This window comes from Musa acuminata, chromosome BXJ2-10 (assembly GCF_036884655.1).
Source record: "Musa acuminata AAA Group cultivar baxijiao chromosome BXJ2-10, Cavendish_Baxijiao_AAA, whole genome shotgun sequence".
In the NCBI taxonomy this organism is placed as follows: domain Eukaryota; kingdom Viridiplantae; phylum Streptophyta; class Magnoliopsida; order Zingiberales; family Musaceae; genus Musa; species Musa acuminata.
In genome coordinates this window covers 24479911-24496284 of record NC_088347.1, presented here as the reverse complement: position 1 = coordinate 24496284, position 16374 = coordinate 24479911, and the positions used below count along the sequence as shown (strand labels likewise).

Below are 16374 nucleotides of genomic sequence, written 5' to 3'. Positions count from 1 at the left end.
ATTGGCTTTCAGATGTCATCCTTGTCATCATCACGTAGATCGGGCATGTTTTGATTAGATTTCGTGACTCTGGAAATTTGATGAGCTCACTTTTTCACTGGATATTCGAGTCAGATTTGAGATGAGAGAATAAAATGGATCTAAAACGAGTTCGAATACTTATGATCTAATCACGATAATAATCTAATAAAATAAAATTTACTAAGTCTTAAGTTGGACTTTCATCAGAGTCGTCTTAATCTAATAAATACTTATCCTCCGCCGCCGTCCTGTCCACGCCGCCCCGGCCTTCGCCGCCGGAGCTCAAGTTCGTCAAGCGCATCCAGTCCAAGCTGTCTGAGATCCGTGGGGCCTGCTCGTCCCCGGACTTCAGCAGGAGGGTGCTCGAGAAGTGGAGTCCCAAGGCCACCATCCGCATCGATCTGTCCGCCATCCGAAACGCAATCGTCTCAGAGGTGGACGTGGTCGGGGCGGTCCTCGATGTCGGCAAGGTCAAGGGCCAGAGCTGGAGGATGGTGCGGTGGAAGCGGGTGGAGGAGGAGGAGCAAGGGAGGGAGTGGGAGCCCATTCGGATCCTCAAGACAGGGCTGAAAGAGTTGGAACGGAAGAGCCAGTCCACGAGCAACGAGCTCGTCGAAAAACTGAAATCGAGCCTGGTGAGATCACTTGTCTCCCGTAATAGTGCATTAATCCCAGGAGAAAAAAAGATTAAAAACCCTAAGCATTCCATAAATCAAGAAGATTTGTCGAATGCTTAGGTTTTTTAATTTTCTTTTATTTTTCTGTAAATTATGCTCAAAGCATGAGAATTTAAGATTTGGGAGGTTATCAAGATGTGACAAACTTGGTAATTTTGGTTAACTGTCAAGATGCTAGATTGAGCTTAAGAAAACCATGGATTCTCTCCTGTATAACTGCAAAATCTGAGGGCACTATACTGGAACTACAATACGTGGAGAAGGCAACTGAGACATCTGATGGAATCATAATATTCCCTTGATTTCTCACTATCAATTGCGATGTGTTCAACTTCTTTATGAATATGAATTCTTCCGATTCCTTCTCTTTGTGGGGCTTCTTTTTTGCTATTTTTGCAGCATGTTATATCTTTTGCTAATAATTGATGCTTCACCATATCCAAATTCATTAGATACTTGATTTGCTGATAATAGTTGATAGAGGCAAAAAATTACTTTAATTTAAGCATTTTGAATGATGTGGGTGGCGGGGCCGCAGCAGTTGAGTGACAAAGAGAGGAGTGAAGAGGGAGATGAAGAGTGGAGTAGAGAGGACAACAGAGACCAGAAAGAGAGAGAGAGAGAGAGAGAGAGAGAGAGATGTTGCTTGTGATCCCTAAAAGTCCACGATTCCACCTTAAAAAACAATAAAATTGTCGCTTAAATAATGGAAAAAAGGAGATGCGGGTGGCCCAATTTACACATGGACTGGTGGAATACTGTTGGTATTATTCAGTCTGGATGAAATTGAGTTCCTTTTTATACTTTACGTATTGAGTTACTATGAATAATTCTTTTCCAAATCAAATTTTTTTTTTGTGATTTGCTGTATGTTGATTAATCTCGCATACATTCCATCTGAAAGTATCATTTTTTATTTGCTGTTATCTTTGTGTTGCAGGGATCATTTGTGAAGGAACGCCAAGAGTCGAAGGTTGGTTGTAGGTTGTCTTTTTATTTCTGTTATTTTATTGTTAAATGTCATATAGAATATTGTCCATTCAATATAGTACCTAATGCGAATGTGATACCTGAGCTTAATTCATTATATTATATGTTCGAAATTAGAGAATAGGAAAGGAAGAAGTAGACTAGCGATAGAAAATGGAAGATATCTAACTGCACAAGGGCTCTTCTCTCCTCGTTGATATCTAAATGAGACTTAAGCTGAAAAATTCAACTTAAAACGTGACTTAGATAAGCTCTAAAATAGGAGCTAAAAAATATGGACCCAAATTTATAAAAAAATTCATGTAAAAAAATCTTAAGCTATACCTAAAATCAAGGATTGAAATATCGTACCGTATCGGAGTTTCAACATTCACTTGGTACGGTACGATACTATATACCTAGCAGTATATCGTTCGGTATATATATATATATATATATATATATATATATATATATATATATATATATATATATATATATATATATATATATATATATATATATATATATAAATAATAATAATAATAATAATAATAATAATAATAAAATAAAAATAAAAATTCGGCGACAAGCAACGTCGCCTCTCTCTTCTCCCCAGGCGGGGCGACATCGCTTGGTAATGGGCGGTCCATGTACCGGTCTACTGACGGACCAGTACGTATCACCCGTACTGGCCGGTATTCTTCGAAATTGAAGACCTTGCCTAAAATGACAATTCAATCTAAGTATGAGCCAACCAGACATATCTAAAACTTGACTATAATGTAACATGATTATGACTCACCTATGGAGAAGACTAAACAGCTCCTGCATCATTATTTGCATCGAGTTTAAAAAGAAACTTATTCATGAGAATTATAGTGCACACAGCAATTGTCTATTATTGTTAAATACTAATGTTTTTCTGATATATGAGACATGTCATTGATGTGCTAAAGAATCTGGTTATCTATTGCAGGAAGTTCCACCATTGGATCTACCTGAACTTTTGGCATATTTTGTTAAGCAATCTGGGCCATTTTTCAATCAGCTTGGAATACGGCAAGGTACACAAATTGTTTATTGAACCCCCACAAATTTAGACATCTGTTTAATTTATTTACCATTCATGTACATGCTTTTAACATATCTTGTTCTGTAATTTGGGCCAGCCTTGGCATAACCATCTTGTGAAATCATTTCAAATGGGTAGCCGATAATGCTGCCTTTGGATTTCAGATCTTTAAGCAAGCACACATTGCTTGTTTCTGATTTCAGCATCTACTTAAGCTCCAATTGATTCTTAACTAGTCTGCCTCTCCCTGATAAAATTTGTTTGAGCACAACTTTATGTAAAAATTTCGTAAATTATCGTTTATATTACAATTTCTTTGTTCTCATTTGCATGGGATTTATTTCTTATCCAAGGGCACACTGCATAATTTCTTCTTCTATTTATTCTTGTAGACTTGCACATTAATTTTACTCAATGTGTTAACACAATCTTGATGGAAACAAACTCTAGTTTGTGTACAAATTGCCATTTGGAACTTTCTGCTTCTGTTGGAATAATATTAGACATGGTCTAAAGTTTCTTTAATCTGTGATGAAAAAAAGGCTTAGACAACATTTATTTACTTGTTTGTAGCTATTAGTCCCCATTATGGAACAATGCAAATTTTATCTCCTTTTTTTTTTTTAATGTTTGATGTGGCTGAAGTAGCAAATGCTGAAACTGAGCTAGAACTGCTGCCTTAATGGTCTACTTCAGACAAAAGACCAAAGCTGAAACCAATATTAATACTTCAAACCATGATTTCAGACGTATTTCCTAATATCTGTTTTTAATCTGTTCTTGGATATTACACAAGCTAACTTTGATCATGATCGATGTCTTCATAATTCTTATTTTCTCAGTTTTTAGATAACAGTTTCCACACCTCTGAGGATCAATATAATCTTTTATGATGGTCATAAGTTATTTGAAACACTGCATTGATTTGGACTGTCCCGTTTGTTTAGATTACCACCTTGACAAGGCAGTATGGATTTCCAACATGTATCACATGAGTATTTTAATTAGAATTAAGATGGCACTTTAAAAGTTTTGTTTTTGTTGAATCTGAATGTACTTAAGACATATCATGAGGCTATCCAAATAAGATAGTTGAGTTGTTTTTAAATAAGTTGTGTACTATATACATTCTGTATGTTTGAGCACAATGCCTTCTTTTAATTGCTACTTGAGCTCCAGATGACACTGAACAAGAAAAGTATATTCTATAATGAGAAGCTTATGATTGCTTGTCTATGTTCCAGACTTGAATACTTTCAGCTTTAGCGTGTTGATTCTGCTTGTGTTTATTCAACAATTAGAACTGTATACTTCTGGATATTCTGTGTTCCAAGTGGATTATTGATGAGATTTTCTAATCTTTTACTGAAATTATATTTATTAATGTATTCATTTCCATTACTTTTCAGTGGTTGGTTATATAGCATCTCATGTTATGGTTTACTGGATGCAGATATATGTGACAAAATTGTGGAAGCTTTATGCAGTAGGCGCAAAGATCAACTCATGCATCATTCTCTTCCTGCAAAGGACACATCCTTACCTGGAAATGAGAACAGTGATGAACTTGATTTGAGAATAGCCAGTGTGCTCGAAAGCATGACCTTGGTGAACAAAATGGTAAAGCTGCGAGTTATCGGTGCCTTTAAAATGTGCCCTATTGAGATCCCCACATTTAGCTCCTATGAGAGCTTAGTTATTAGAGTAGAGATATGGACATCTTGGACTAGTTATTAGCAAATGTTTTCTTTAACCTCCAATACCAGTTTAGCTATTTTTAGACTCATCACCGATCCATAAAACCTCTCTTAATATTATAGACTACAGGAACTCTCAACCGAGATGGTGAAGGATTTGCCTTTGTTGAACAATTTATGTTTTCTCTAGAGATTCACTTTTCAAGTATTGAACTCGGTCTATGGTTGGACCAATTCGTGTGCGGTTCATCATTCTAGTATGTCGCATGTTGGAATGTCAAATTATCTATAATAATACAATTTGGAGAGGGACGAGAAGGAGGAGAAGGACGAGGAAAAGAGGAGATGGAGAAGACGGTGGCAAGAAGGTGGAGAGCGATCTAGATCGCGAGAAGGTGGAGAAAGGTCTATATTTTATTTTTTTCCTCATAGAAAATTGTTTTGTTTCTTCTATACATGACCTAGCAATTGTATATTACCTAAACATTTGTGGTTCATTCACACACATATAATTCTATTATTAATGAAGAATTGATAAAATAAATAAATAAATAAAATAGTTGTTTTTTTTCAATTTTTTTTATTCATGAGCAGTTTATCCAATTATAATGTCGGACATTGTAATAATAGTATTTATAAGCAAATGTTTGAATAGACCTCGACTTGGGTTATCCCACCAACCCTATGTCGAAGTCTCCAAAGTGATGTTGTGTCTCTTGCGCACTTGATATGTACTTAGTTGACCAAATCCGCTCGATCAATCGAAACTAGTAAAAATATGTTTTTGTCTTTGTTATCACATAATTTGACATATTCGTGTTTCAAATATTATTACGATATCGAATTCCTAAGTCGACTCTTACAAAATGACATATATCGAATTCCTAAGTCGACTCTTATAAACATTTTCAAACGCCATTTCAACTGACCACGCGTTTGTCTTTGTCATCACATAATTTGACATATCCATATGATTATGATATCAAATTTTTAAGTCGACTCTTACAAAATGACATAACTCAATAACTTAAGTGAGTTAAATCCAAAGAGTTTAAAGGTAAGTTGGTACCTAAAGATCAAAGTAATCCTTTCAAACGCCATTCCATTCCAACTGAACATGCTTATCATCGTCATCATCATCTTGATCGGACAAACTTAGGTGTCCCACTAGAGATCAACTTAATAGTAGTAGCCCAATGATTCATGTAACTAAACAAAGATTAGCATCTTATTAGTGATCCAGTTCTTAAGAGGTGACAACCATTAGGTGACATTGGTCAACATTAACACTTGTATCAGTATTATAAATCTTGCATGACTTGGCTGCAATGGAATTAGGGTTTCTCCAACTGTGATGGTGGATGCTGTCATAATGGTAAGCTTGGGCTCCTCCAAAGGCTTAAATTGACCTCAACTTGGGTTAGCCTACCAACTCCACGATAAAGTCTCCAAAGCGATGCCGTCTCTCACGTAAAATATCCACTATCCTTCATGTGATCAAACAAAGATCAACCCAAACGAATATTACTCGGTGCAAAATATATTACAAGGATTAGCTTGATGTAGAGTCCAATAATTAAGATAGAGCTCATTTGAATTTGTACGGCCATGCATCAAAATAATTGTCATCGGACCACCTTCAACGATAGAATAATTCGCATGCACATCGTTCTCAATAAGTGGCATACGAAAGGAGGAGACCAACTCCACAAGAAATTGACCGCTGAATCCAATTCTACACCTTTCCCTCCCTCAACTCAGGGATTGTCCCAAACTTTGATTAGGTCACTAACACTTCAACATCATGAGATGATGGCACATGGACATGAGAGCTCAAAACCCTAGGAAATTGTACGTGCTCACAGGCATTGGACTATTGTGGGTGTGGGGAAGACTCCAAGGGCACAACCTTTTCCTTTTGACACTCATTAACGAGCTGTATCCAATAATTCAGCACTACGAGACGTGTCACCTTTTGCTTTGCACTTACATGCTTTTGAGCCACCAAGAAGAAAGCCATGTTAGCATCACAAATGATTGAGTTGTTGTTATATCCCCACATAGTAAGTAGCCATTTCATCTCGAGAGTACAAACGATTCATCGGATTTTTTTTTCTTAACAAAGTCACATATGTTTGAATTGTGAAATATTATCAATAATTATTTCGTTAAACACAAAATCGATTCGTCGATAATGATGTATAGAGTGATATATATCATGAAATTCTTTAAATTTTAGGGTAACAGAGTGATATATATGTTTAAATTCTATGTTAATAGTAAGTTTATGGGATTGAATCTCATTTTCACTTCTTATCCTTTGAAGAAAAAAAATCTAGAATTACTAATAAACATCCACTAAGCTTAGATTCGACAAACTTTGGAGCTTCTGCCACTACGATCACTACTATCATAATCCAACAAAATAGGAGAGATGATGATCGATGATGATGCATCGAGTGACGTATATTGCGATGTTGATCTTGGTCCAAAGAACGGTAAGGTGAGGTGTGTTAGCGTTTTTTTGGTGTCTTTTGGATGAGCATCTTTTGAATGATCTCAAGTACTATGATATATTACTCAAGAAATTTTAGGATAACATTTTGGAATATTGAGCTAATAATGTAATGTGGAGAATGGATACTGAAAGAAAGGCTGAGAAGCAAAAGAGAAGTAGTGATTTGGCCACCCACCCACCCGAGACAAAGCCCCACGAAACACGGTATAGGGTTTGTCTTTGTCCAAACCCTAAACATCACTTTCTGCAACAGAAGAGACTCTTAATTAGTGAAGACTTCATTTGAGCTTTACTTTTCTTTCGGATGAGAACAAAGGTTATTAATGAGAGTAGATGATTATAACTACTCAAACCCGTCCTTTAATTCTTTTCCTCCTCCCATGGATTACAACCTTGTCCTATAGGTTCTCTGAGTCACGAACAGCGAGTGCATTAGCTACTTTGTAATCTCTGTGTGTGTGTGTGTGTGAGTGCTCAAAATACAATTCAAACTCATGGGAACAAGATGGTTGAGAGAGACAATAGTTTAATCCTAGTGTCAATTCCTTTGAGAACACATGTCTACAAGGAAGGATTCAAATGTTGTTTAGATTAGATTCCCCCTTCCTAACCTTCAAGACAAGACCTCTCTTCTTCCTCTTGATGATGGACTTCGTGTGTCATCATCTGGAGCAGTACTATTTTCTCGAGAAGAATCACATGCTGATCTTATGAATACCTACAAAATCTTCATTCTTATATTCTTCTCCACCTAACGCTAGCATCATCGAGAGGGTCTGAACTTGCATCATTGCAATAGTAAATCAAGAACTTGACGACTTGCACGTAGCTCTGTGTGTGTAGTACATATAGCACATATCTATGGATCTATCTATCTATCTATCTATCATCCACTCTTTTCCATACAAGGTACTTTCAATTCTTACACAAGCATACATCTATTATTACATTTCTTTATCTCAAGATCCAAAATGTATCATTCAACCTAAGATAGACATGTCGTACATATTACACAATACAATACAATACAACACAAGCATGCATGAACGTAAGCTATCAAACACGAACTATGAATCATGTGTACACACGTGCTAAACTTGACTATGCAAGTCTTGTACCAAAATCCACACCATTTTTTTTGGTCCTATATTCAATGCCAATGACACCCACCCATAAAAAGTGATGTACTTTGTGATTCACATTGAATGCAATTGGATCTCTATACCCATATCGTACTTACTTCCCTTCATAACACATAAGAAACTATATACATAATATAATTTTTTTTACCCTTCTTAACATATCGCTTATAAGAATTATATATCTCTTATCCTTTCTGAGATTTATAAGCGATTTAGAGAGAAATGTTTTATTAACGCTCGATAACAATTTGGAAAGAGCATGTAGCATCAAATTCATCTTGGGATCGATTCATTGATCCAATCAGCAGCCTTGTCATGATCCCATCCATGTTGTGTGTTTGAGAGCAAAGGAAATTGTGGCAGAGACCAAAAGAGACGGCATCATGATTGATGCTTTAAGTCCCAAGCAAACACAACACGATGGAAGAGCATGTGTTGTCCTGATCCATTTGCGTGTTCATTGCCACTGGACTCCCACATAGCAAATCCCCTCCGACTTGTCTCTGTGGGTAGGTGTTTGGATTGCATGGAAGCTGAGGGAAACCTGTGCATTCCCTCGTGTCGAAAATCGTCATGGAAACAATCCAAAAGATACGAGATAAGGTGAGATCTGATTATTGAATTCTGGAAATAATAATGGGAAATAAAAAAGATGGGGAGGGGGGGGGGGGGGGGGGGGGGCGGCCACCGACAACGACGGCGGGTCGAAGTGGAGACGGCCACGCGCGGCCGCTGCTCTCCCATTGGTCGCGGGCTTGACTTCTGGCCGCGGCGGGACCCGCGCGTCACCGCCGAGGGCCCCGCACCCACCGAATGCTCCTCGGTCCTACCGTGCCGCGTCGCGTCGGCCGGATCCCCTGCAGCGCCCGCTACACCCGTCGCGGTCCGACGACTCGAGGAGGGCGCGGGAACCGTACGCGTCGTTGTGGGACCCGACAGCGTTACGTGTCCCCCAGCCCTCTCCCGTCGACGCGGTGGGCCCCGCGGACAATTAGTTGGGGCCCCGGGGCGACGTGTGACCACCACCACCCTTCGCGCGCTTGCGGATAGATTTCGTCGCGGTGCTCGCCGGCGCTCCCACCCACCCCTCCGTACGAGGCGGCAAGAGCGAAGTCATCTCTCTCTCTCTCTCTCTCTTCTCCTCGGCGCCAGACATGCTTCGTGTGAGTACGAAGAGAAAGTAGCATTGATGCATTCGCGCTGGTCCCCAGCGGTTGACCAATAGATCTCCCGGAACAGTGTGGGGAGAGAGATGATTCGAGGTGCGCAGGCTGCAATGTCTGCCGATGGGCTGCCATCTCAGACGAAGAGCATTCAAGGTTTGGTTTGATCGACGACCTTTCTGACACACAGAATTTAATAGCAGCGGGGCTGTCACTAAATGAATCAATACACGCACAGAAAGCTTCTTCAAGGAAAATAAAAGAAAAGCTTCAGCCTTTTTACTACATGCATGAGATCAGCGAAAAGCTCGGAAGGGTTGTCCTGTGAGATCGATAAGGGAACCAACCACGGGGAGCCACCGAGTCCCGTTCACGTGAGTGCAGATCGGTCGATCCTGAGGAGCAAGTTTAAGTATCATGTCTCTCCTCTCCATGATTGGGTACACACGAATCGGATCGACTGAAGCTAATCGAGATAGCGCTGTGCGTGGCTCCTTAATTTAGAGACAGCACCGGCATACTCTCATCCGAACACAGTATCACACTGCAGTGCTACAGTTCCCCTCTTATCTTCTCTCCCTCCCTACTGCACATTTGGCTTTCTTTCAAGTCTACATTTACAGGGACGACAGAGAACTGCAGCCATGACGCCTTGTGTAAGAGCATGTTGCCCCCACCACAGCTGAAGGTGGGGGGAAGGATTCAGATAGCAGCCCACGACATGGTCTCCGTCATTTACATGAGAATGGTCTGAAATAAAAAGGGTGTAAAAGTCTGTACATGCATCCCACGGCAGATCGAGTCTCGTTTCATTTGCCATGATCATCCGGAACTTGGAGATGGGTCCGAGTTGATACCCCGTCCTCATCATCTACTTCATCCTTTTGTGGAGCCTTTTGACTTGGCATGCAACTCTACAGCGGCCTCATACTTCGATGAAAACATGTGCTATTTGCATCCATTAAAGAAGATTGTGGCTAGCGAGGGAGAAAAAGTGTAGCAGCTGGGAACATTGTACACACAAAAAGCTCAGTCAGATCATAAATTTCCCTCGGCGTAATTGGCACCAAAGAAAGATAAACAAGGAGTAGTGCAACGCTGCAAGATATGCTTTGTGGCTGTGGAAGCTCTATAGAGGAAAAATATCACGAGACTCGGAGTTGCGTCTTCAGGATGACTACTCAAAAGAAAAAAGGGATCACAAAAGGACACAACACGGAAACCCACAGCTTGTTGCTAATGAAGAGAGGCCCCACATTTGTTCCCACGATTTCGAAGACAGAGAATCCAGCCTCTTTCTTTCTTGGAATTACTTCTCCTCTTTGAAGAGCTCAATCTTCCAGTTCCTACCAGAATAAGTAGCTGGTGAGTTATCAATGGTTGTTGGAGGAAACCCACCACCTAAAAATGAGATCTAAATCACTGCACATAAAACCATGAAGGCACTTAATCACTAGATCATTAGCTGGTAGCCGATCAATTTAATATTGCCAAGGTCTTATCTATGGTCCCTCATCTTCCTTTGCATCTCCATTGTCGTATTGAAAGTCTTGTCCGTAGGACGATAATATTATCTCTTTATGATCTGGTTGAGAGCATATATCGATCGTCTTTGGTGTGTTTATGTATCGATGATTTGATCTTTATGAGAAATAATCCTCAAATAAAAAGAGTTTAATACGACTAACATTTGCCGCATATCTAATTTCCATAGTTTGAACAAGAAGAAGAAGAAGAAGAAGAAGAAGAAGAAGAAGAAGAAGAAGAAGAAGAAGAAGAAGAAGAAGCATTTCTTTTACTCACTAACATTGCCTATTATAAGTAATAGGTAAGCAAACCAGAAGACTAATAGTTTCTGTACAATATAAATGATGGGACGTATATCCACATAATAAATGGATCATTATATTTCCAAAAGAAACACTATTCAGGAGATAATTTACTACAAGCTGCCAAATTGCCAGTATAAACCATTTAGATTGGAAGGAATATAAGGCTCTATGTTTTTATTCTTTTTCTCTCTCTGTCTCTCTATGGATTTTTTGCATGTGGATTAGTTAAATTTACTGCAAGAAAATGTTATGATATTTATTATATATGGCTGTCAAGTTCTGATGATCTCGAGATAGGGAAATGAGCTCACATGATGTCTTGTTCCTGAAATATTATATAGGGTTACAGAACTCATAGATTGGGCATGCCATCTTAGTCTCTGGTCTCTTTCCTAAAAGAAAAGTGGCATTCCAATACGAGGAACTGCAGTAAAGAATGGGATGATACAAGTGCCAATGTTATTACTATTGAAGCTGTCCAAGCTTAGACAAAAGTGCTTGACTCAAAGGTAGAGAGAGATATGAGATGAACACCATCCATCACATAGAGCGAGAGATCCTTTGTGTTGCATGTTGGTGTCTATTTCCATGGCATGGCATCCTTACAAGAGCATAAGGTCGAAATGTAGAAGCCTCGGCCACACCACCCTCCCTATCAGAAACTACACATTGTTGGGTAGACATCCACTGTACCAAGTCCGGTCTCTCCCAGAAGAAAAGAAATAATATTCTTGCTTTGCTGGCGTAATGGCGGTCGTTGGTTGGGTTGCTTGGCTTTCAATTGCTTTATCTTCCAACCCCGGCATCCAACCACAAGTAAAGAATATAAGGATTAGGTAGCGATGAGGGAAAAAGAATTCCAGTGACAGAGAAGAAGAAGAAGAAGAAGAAGAAGAAGAAGAAGAATAAGAAGAAGACGAAGAAGACGAAGAAGAAGAAGAGGAGGAGGGAATCCCCCCTTGTCATCCTTCCCACAACCTTCATACAGTGTCACCTTTGGAAGTCGACGTTTCCTCGTTTTGCAGCTGTTTGTTCCCTCTGACAATGGTGTCAGTTCTTTAACAGCTTCGCCATCTCTCTCTCTCTCTCTCTCCTCTCCCCTTCCAGAATTACACTACTCATGTCTCTGTAGAATAACGTATCTATGGCTATCTGTCATGCATATGGATCTTTCTTCCCACCATCAAATGCTCCTGCATCTAATGATGAGGAGAAGAGTGCGTCAAATCAACCGGACTGGACCTTGCCTTCTTTTGTTCCACTCGCAGGTACCACACCCCCCAAGCTACTCTCCTCTCCTCTCCTCTCCTCTGCGCCCATCCCAGCCTTCTTGTTAGGTGCATGATAGCTTAAACTCTGCCCATATCCCCATTCCAAAAGCTTTTACCATTTTTCAGTAAAGAGGAAAGAAGGTACAATGGGAAAGGAAAAGCAATTCGAGGGTTAGTGATGGATAATGCTAGCTAGTGAAAGATGTCATCACTTTTCCCTGAGGGCTTATAAATGGTCTCTTTATTTCTTTTCCTTTTCCAGAGAGAGAGAGAGAGAGAGAGAGAGAGAGAGAGAGGGGATGGAGCAGGTGGAATAAGAGTCTGAAGTTGGAGCTTGAAATAACCTCCCTTTCCTTTGATTATTATACTCAAATCTGTTGTACCTCTCAGCTTACTTCTTCTGAGAAGGAGATCCATGATGGAGAACATGTAGCAGCTCCTAAGAAAGGGAGGGGAGAGGCAAAGAAAGAAGAGAGACCTTTCGAAAGTTCCATTCTTATATCATCATCCCACGTGCTCATGGCAATTCATCTCTCTCAGGTATTGCCCATAAGAAATATTCAGTTATCTCAGCTGATAAAGATGGCTGCCTGCCTTTCTCTTTACTACCTGATCTCCATCTCCTCTTCTGCTCTTCTTCCCCTCCTCCTCTTGTCCTAGCGAGTTCTTTGTAGAATGGGTTCTTCCCCCACCGATGGCCTGAGTCCGACTCTACCATCGCGGCTGCTGTTTCTTTCTCATCGATTTTGTCGGTTCATCCGACCAAGACGCTCTTCTCTTACCTGCTTTGAGGGGTTTCCCCATCAAAGCTTTGCTAGTAGAAAGATTAGCAAGTCAACGGTATTGCCTTGGTGTGGTTGGATTCCTTTACTGTTGAGGCATTTTTGTGACATGAATTTTGATTGTTTTCGTTCATCCAATCATCCATGTTCATGATCTCTACCCTCGTTGATTGATTGCTTTTTCTTCAGGCGAATAGTACAGGGAGGAGGAAGCAGCACTGTGGAGCTGCTGTTGCTTGTTTTGGTGCATCGCCGTTGACCGAGCAAAGATTAAGCTAAGCGTGATAGATTTCTGGCTTCAAGTAGAGGCTTCTTCTGCGTCCACTGTGTGTGTGATTAGAACGCCTTGATCTTGATCGCTACTTCAAGAGAAATTGTTGGAATAATTCCCCCAAAAAGATTCAGTAGTCGATGGCGACCTACTTCCATGGTGCCCCGGAGATCCAGCCTGATGGGCTGCAGACGCTCTACCTCATGAACCCCAGCTACGTCGGCTACACGGACGCCGCCGCTCCGGCCAACATGGTCTTTCTGAACTCGACCATGAACTCGGTGAACTCGATCAACCTCGCACAAACTGGCCAGCAGCAGCATTTCGTCGGGATCCCGCTCCAATCGGCGGCTCAGCCGCATGACTCCCACCGCTCGCAGCCGATCCATGCTTCCCATGATGTGCCGGCCGTACAAGGCCTGCTCCCCCGCTCCCATTACAACCTTTGGACGACGGCGACATCGAGCAACCCGGTGGACATGGCGTCGCAATTCGGTCCCTGGCGCACCTCCACCGCGCCGTCGGCGCAGCAAGGGCTGTCCCTCAGCCTCTCTCCGCACGAGATGGTGGCTCCAGCGCAGGAGATAACTCCGGCCAGCGCCGCCAACGAGGTGAAGATCGCGGCGTCGGCGTCCATGGCGTCCGGTGCTGCTAATGGCGGCTCGGGCCTGCAGAGCTTTCTGATGGGAACCAAGTACCTGAAGGCAGCACAGCAACTGCTCGATGAGGTGGTGAACGTGGGGAAGGGGGTTAAAGATGAGGCTGCCAAGGGAGCTCCTTTGAAGAATCCTGCCGACAGCAGCAACGTAGAGTTGAAAGATCCCGGCGCCGGAACATCCGAGGGCAACACGAGCGCAAAGCGAGGCGCAGATCTAACGACGGCAGAGAGGCAGGAACTTCAGATGAAGAAGGCCAAGCTCATCAACATGCTTGAGGAGGTAATGGAATCAAACATTAGGACGTTCTTCCTCGTTGTTTGTGCCTTTGATCTGCCAATTTACGTGTTCGGCTTTCCTTTGGGGCAATCTGAAGGTGGAACAGAGGTACAGACAGTACCACCACCAAATGCAAATCGTGGTCTCTTCATTCGAAGCTGTTGCGGGCTACGGATCAGCAAGAACATACACCGCGCTGGCCCTTCGGACGATATCAAAGCAATTCCGGTGTCTCCGGGACGCTATCACCGCCCAAATTCGAGAAACCAGCAAAAGTCTGGGAGAGGAAGACTCCAAGTCGGGAGGCTCCAGGCTTCGGTTCATCGATCATCATCTGAGACAGCAGCGGGCACTCCAACAGCTCGGAATGATCCAGCAGAATGCTTGGAGGCCTCAGAGAGGACTGCCGGAGCGCTCTGTTTCTATTCTCCGAGCTTGGCTCTTCGAACACTTCCTCCACCCGTAAGTGCTCAGATCAAACTCCTCCGATGTTATCACTGACATTAACATGTTCGTGAATCTGACTTTCTGGATGATTTGCAGATATCCGAAGGATTCAGACAAGCTCATGCTTGCTAAGCAAACAGGGCTCACGAGGAGCCAGGTAACTTTGTGGAAGTCATCTTTATCCTGTAATGATGTTGAAGGTTATGGTAAGGAATTTGGTGTTCTTCTTCTTCGCTGTAGGTCTCCAATTGGTTCATAAACGCGAGAGTGAGGCTCTGGAAGCCGATGGTGGAGGAGATGTACTTGGAAGAGCTCAAAGATCAAGAACAGAACAATTCCGAAGAGAACGCAAGCAAGAGCGACGCCAATGGCAGCTCCACATCCAAGTCCAACGCTCAACAAGAAGGCAGCCCGACAGGGACGGCGCCCTCCGAGAGCCTCAAGATTGATTCGAATCAAACCTTGGCAGCGGTGCAGCCGTCATCCTTCGCGCACGGCCAAAGCCCAGCGTTCCACGACAAGGACGCGATCGAACAATCGTCGTTCAAGAAGGCCAAGAGGCACGTGAATTCCGTGGCACACTCCATCGGGATCGAAGTGAAGCCGGACGAGACGAACAACCAAGACATCTTGATGAAACTCATCGACGGAAGACACAGGGGAGGGGAACAAGGGTACCCGCTGATACCAGGCAACACCAGCCATGGCGGCAGCTACGGGGCGTATCCGATCGGAGGGGAGCTCGGAAGGTTCGACGCAGAGCAATTCGCTCCGAGGTTCTCCGGCAACGGCGTCTCCCTCACTCTTGGGCTTCAACACAGCGAGAGTCTTCCCCTATCAGGAGCACAACCATCGTTTCTATCCAGCGAGAGCATGCAGATGGGGAGGAGGGTGGAGATGAACACCGAAGCCGGTGACTACTGCAGCCTCAACAACAATGCAGCGGTGGCGCATTCTTCCAATGCAGCAGCGTTCAGGGCAGAGAGAGGTTTTCTGCTCAACTACTACCAGAACTCATAGGCTGATTAGTGCATCTCTCTCTCTCTCTCTCTCTCTCTCTCTCTCTCTCTATAGTGGATTTGGATGTTGTAATATGTTGCCTGTAAAGTAGTGGTTAGCGAGTTATGGGGGAAGAGAGATGTAGCTCTCTTCATGCCATCTCTACAACTCAAATGGGAGTGCTTATAGGAGTGAAGTGGTAGAGTATAGAAGAGAAGTATCAGATTACAGGGTCTTATATACTTCATAGAATCATAAGATTGGGGTATGCTGAAGCTTAATTAGTGCATGAAGTTTAGGAATGATAATGTATTACTCATTTGAGACTTTAGATAACAATCATCCATATGGAAGATTTTAATACAAATACATGTTGTATCTGTGAATCTACATGTTGCAGTTGCACCCCTCCCACGTACTTGGTTTGTCTGCATGCAAACAGTATGTTACATCTGCGCCATGCAACGCTGGAAGCTTTTTCTTGCCATGTTTCTGTGTGTTGATGATGATCGAAGTTGGTGGATTTGGAGATTCCGGCAGTGGTGCTGTCAGTCCATTCATGATCAGATTTTGTA

The 16374-nt window shown here is 42.1% G+C and overlaps 2 protein-coding genes across 3 annotated transcripts; both read left to right on the top strand.

Moving 5' to 3' along the window:
• The first annotated feature begins 252 nt into the window (after positions 1 to 252).
• On the top strand, positions 253 to 4644 carry LOC104000308 (digalactosyldiacylglycerol synthase 1, chloroplastic-like). 2 transcript variants are annotated; one of them, XM_065128382.1, is made up of 4 exons: positions 253 to 656; positions 1639 to 1671; positions 2647 to 2734; positions 4196 to 4644. In XM_065128382.1, exons 1-4 carry the CDS (start codon positions 513 to 515, stop codon positions 4477 to 4479), a joined length of 549 nt encoding a protein of 182 aa, XP_064984454.1. In that variant the 5' UTR covers positions 253 to 512; the 3' UTR covers positions 4480 to 4644. The 2 variants fall into 2 exon arrangements, with proteins under 2 accessions (XP_064984454.1, XP_064984455.1); XM_065128383.1 differs by lacking the exon at positions 1639 to 1671.
• A 7284-nt stretch (positions 4645 to 11928) lies between these two features.
• On the top strand, positions 11929 to 16185 carry LOC135624594 (BEL1-like homeodomain protein 1). The gene is made up of 5 exons (XM_065128378.1): positions 11929 to 12905; positions 13337 to 14356; positions 14451 to 14815; positions 14897 to 14957; positions 15041 to 16185. The coding sequence occupies exons 2-5, from the start codon at positions 13559 to 13561 to the stop codon at positions 15818 to 15820; spliced, it is 2004 nt and encodes a 667-aa protein (XP_064984450.1). The 5' UTR covers positions 11929 to 12905; positions 13337 to 13558; the 3' UTR covers positions 15821 to 16185.
• Positions 16186 to 16374: the final 189 nt, after the last annotated feature.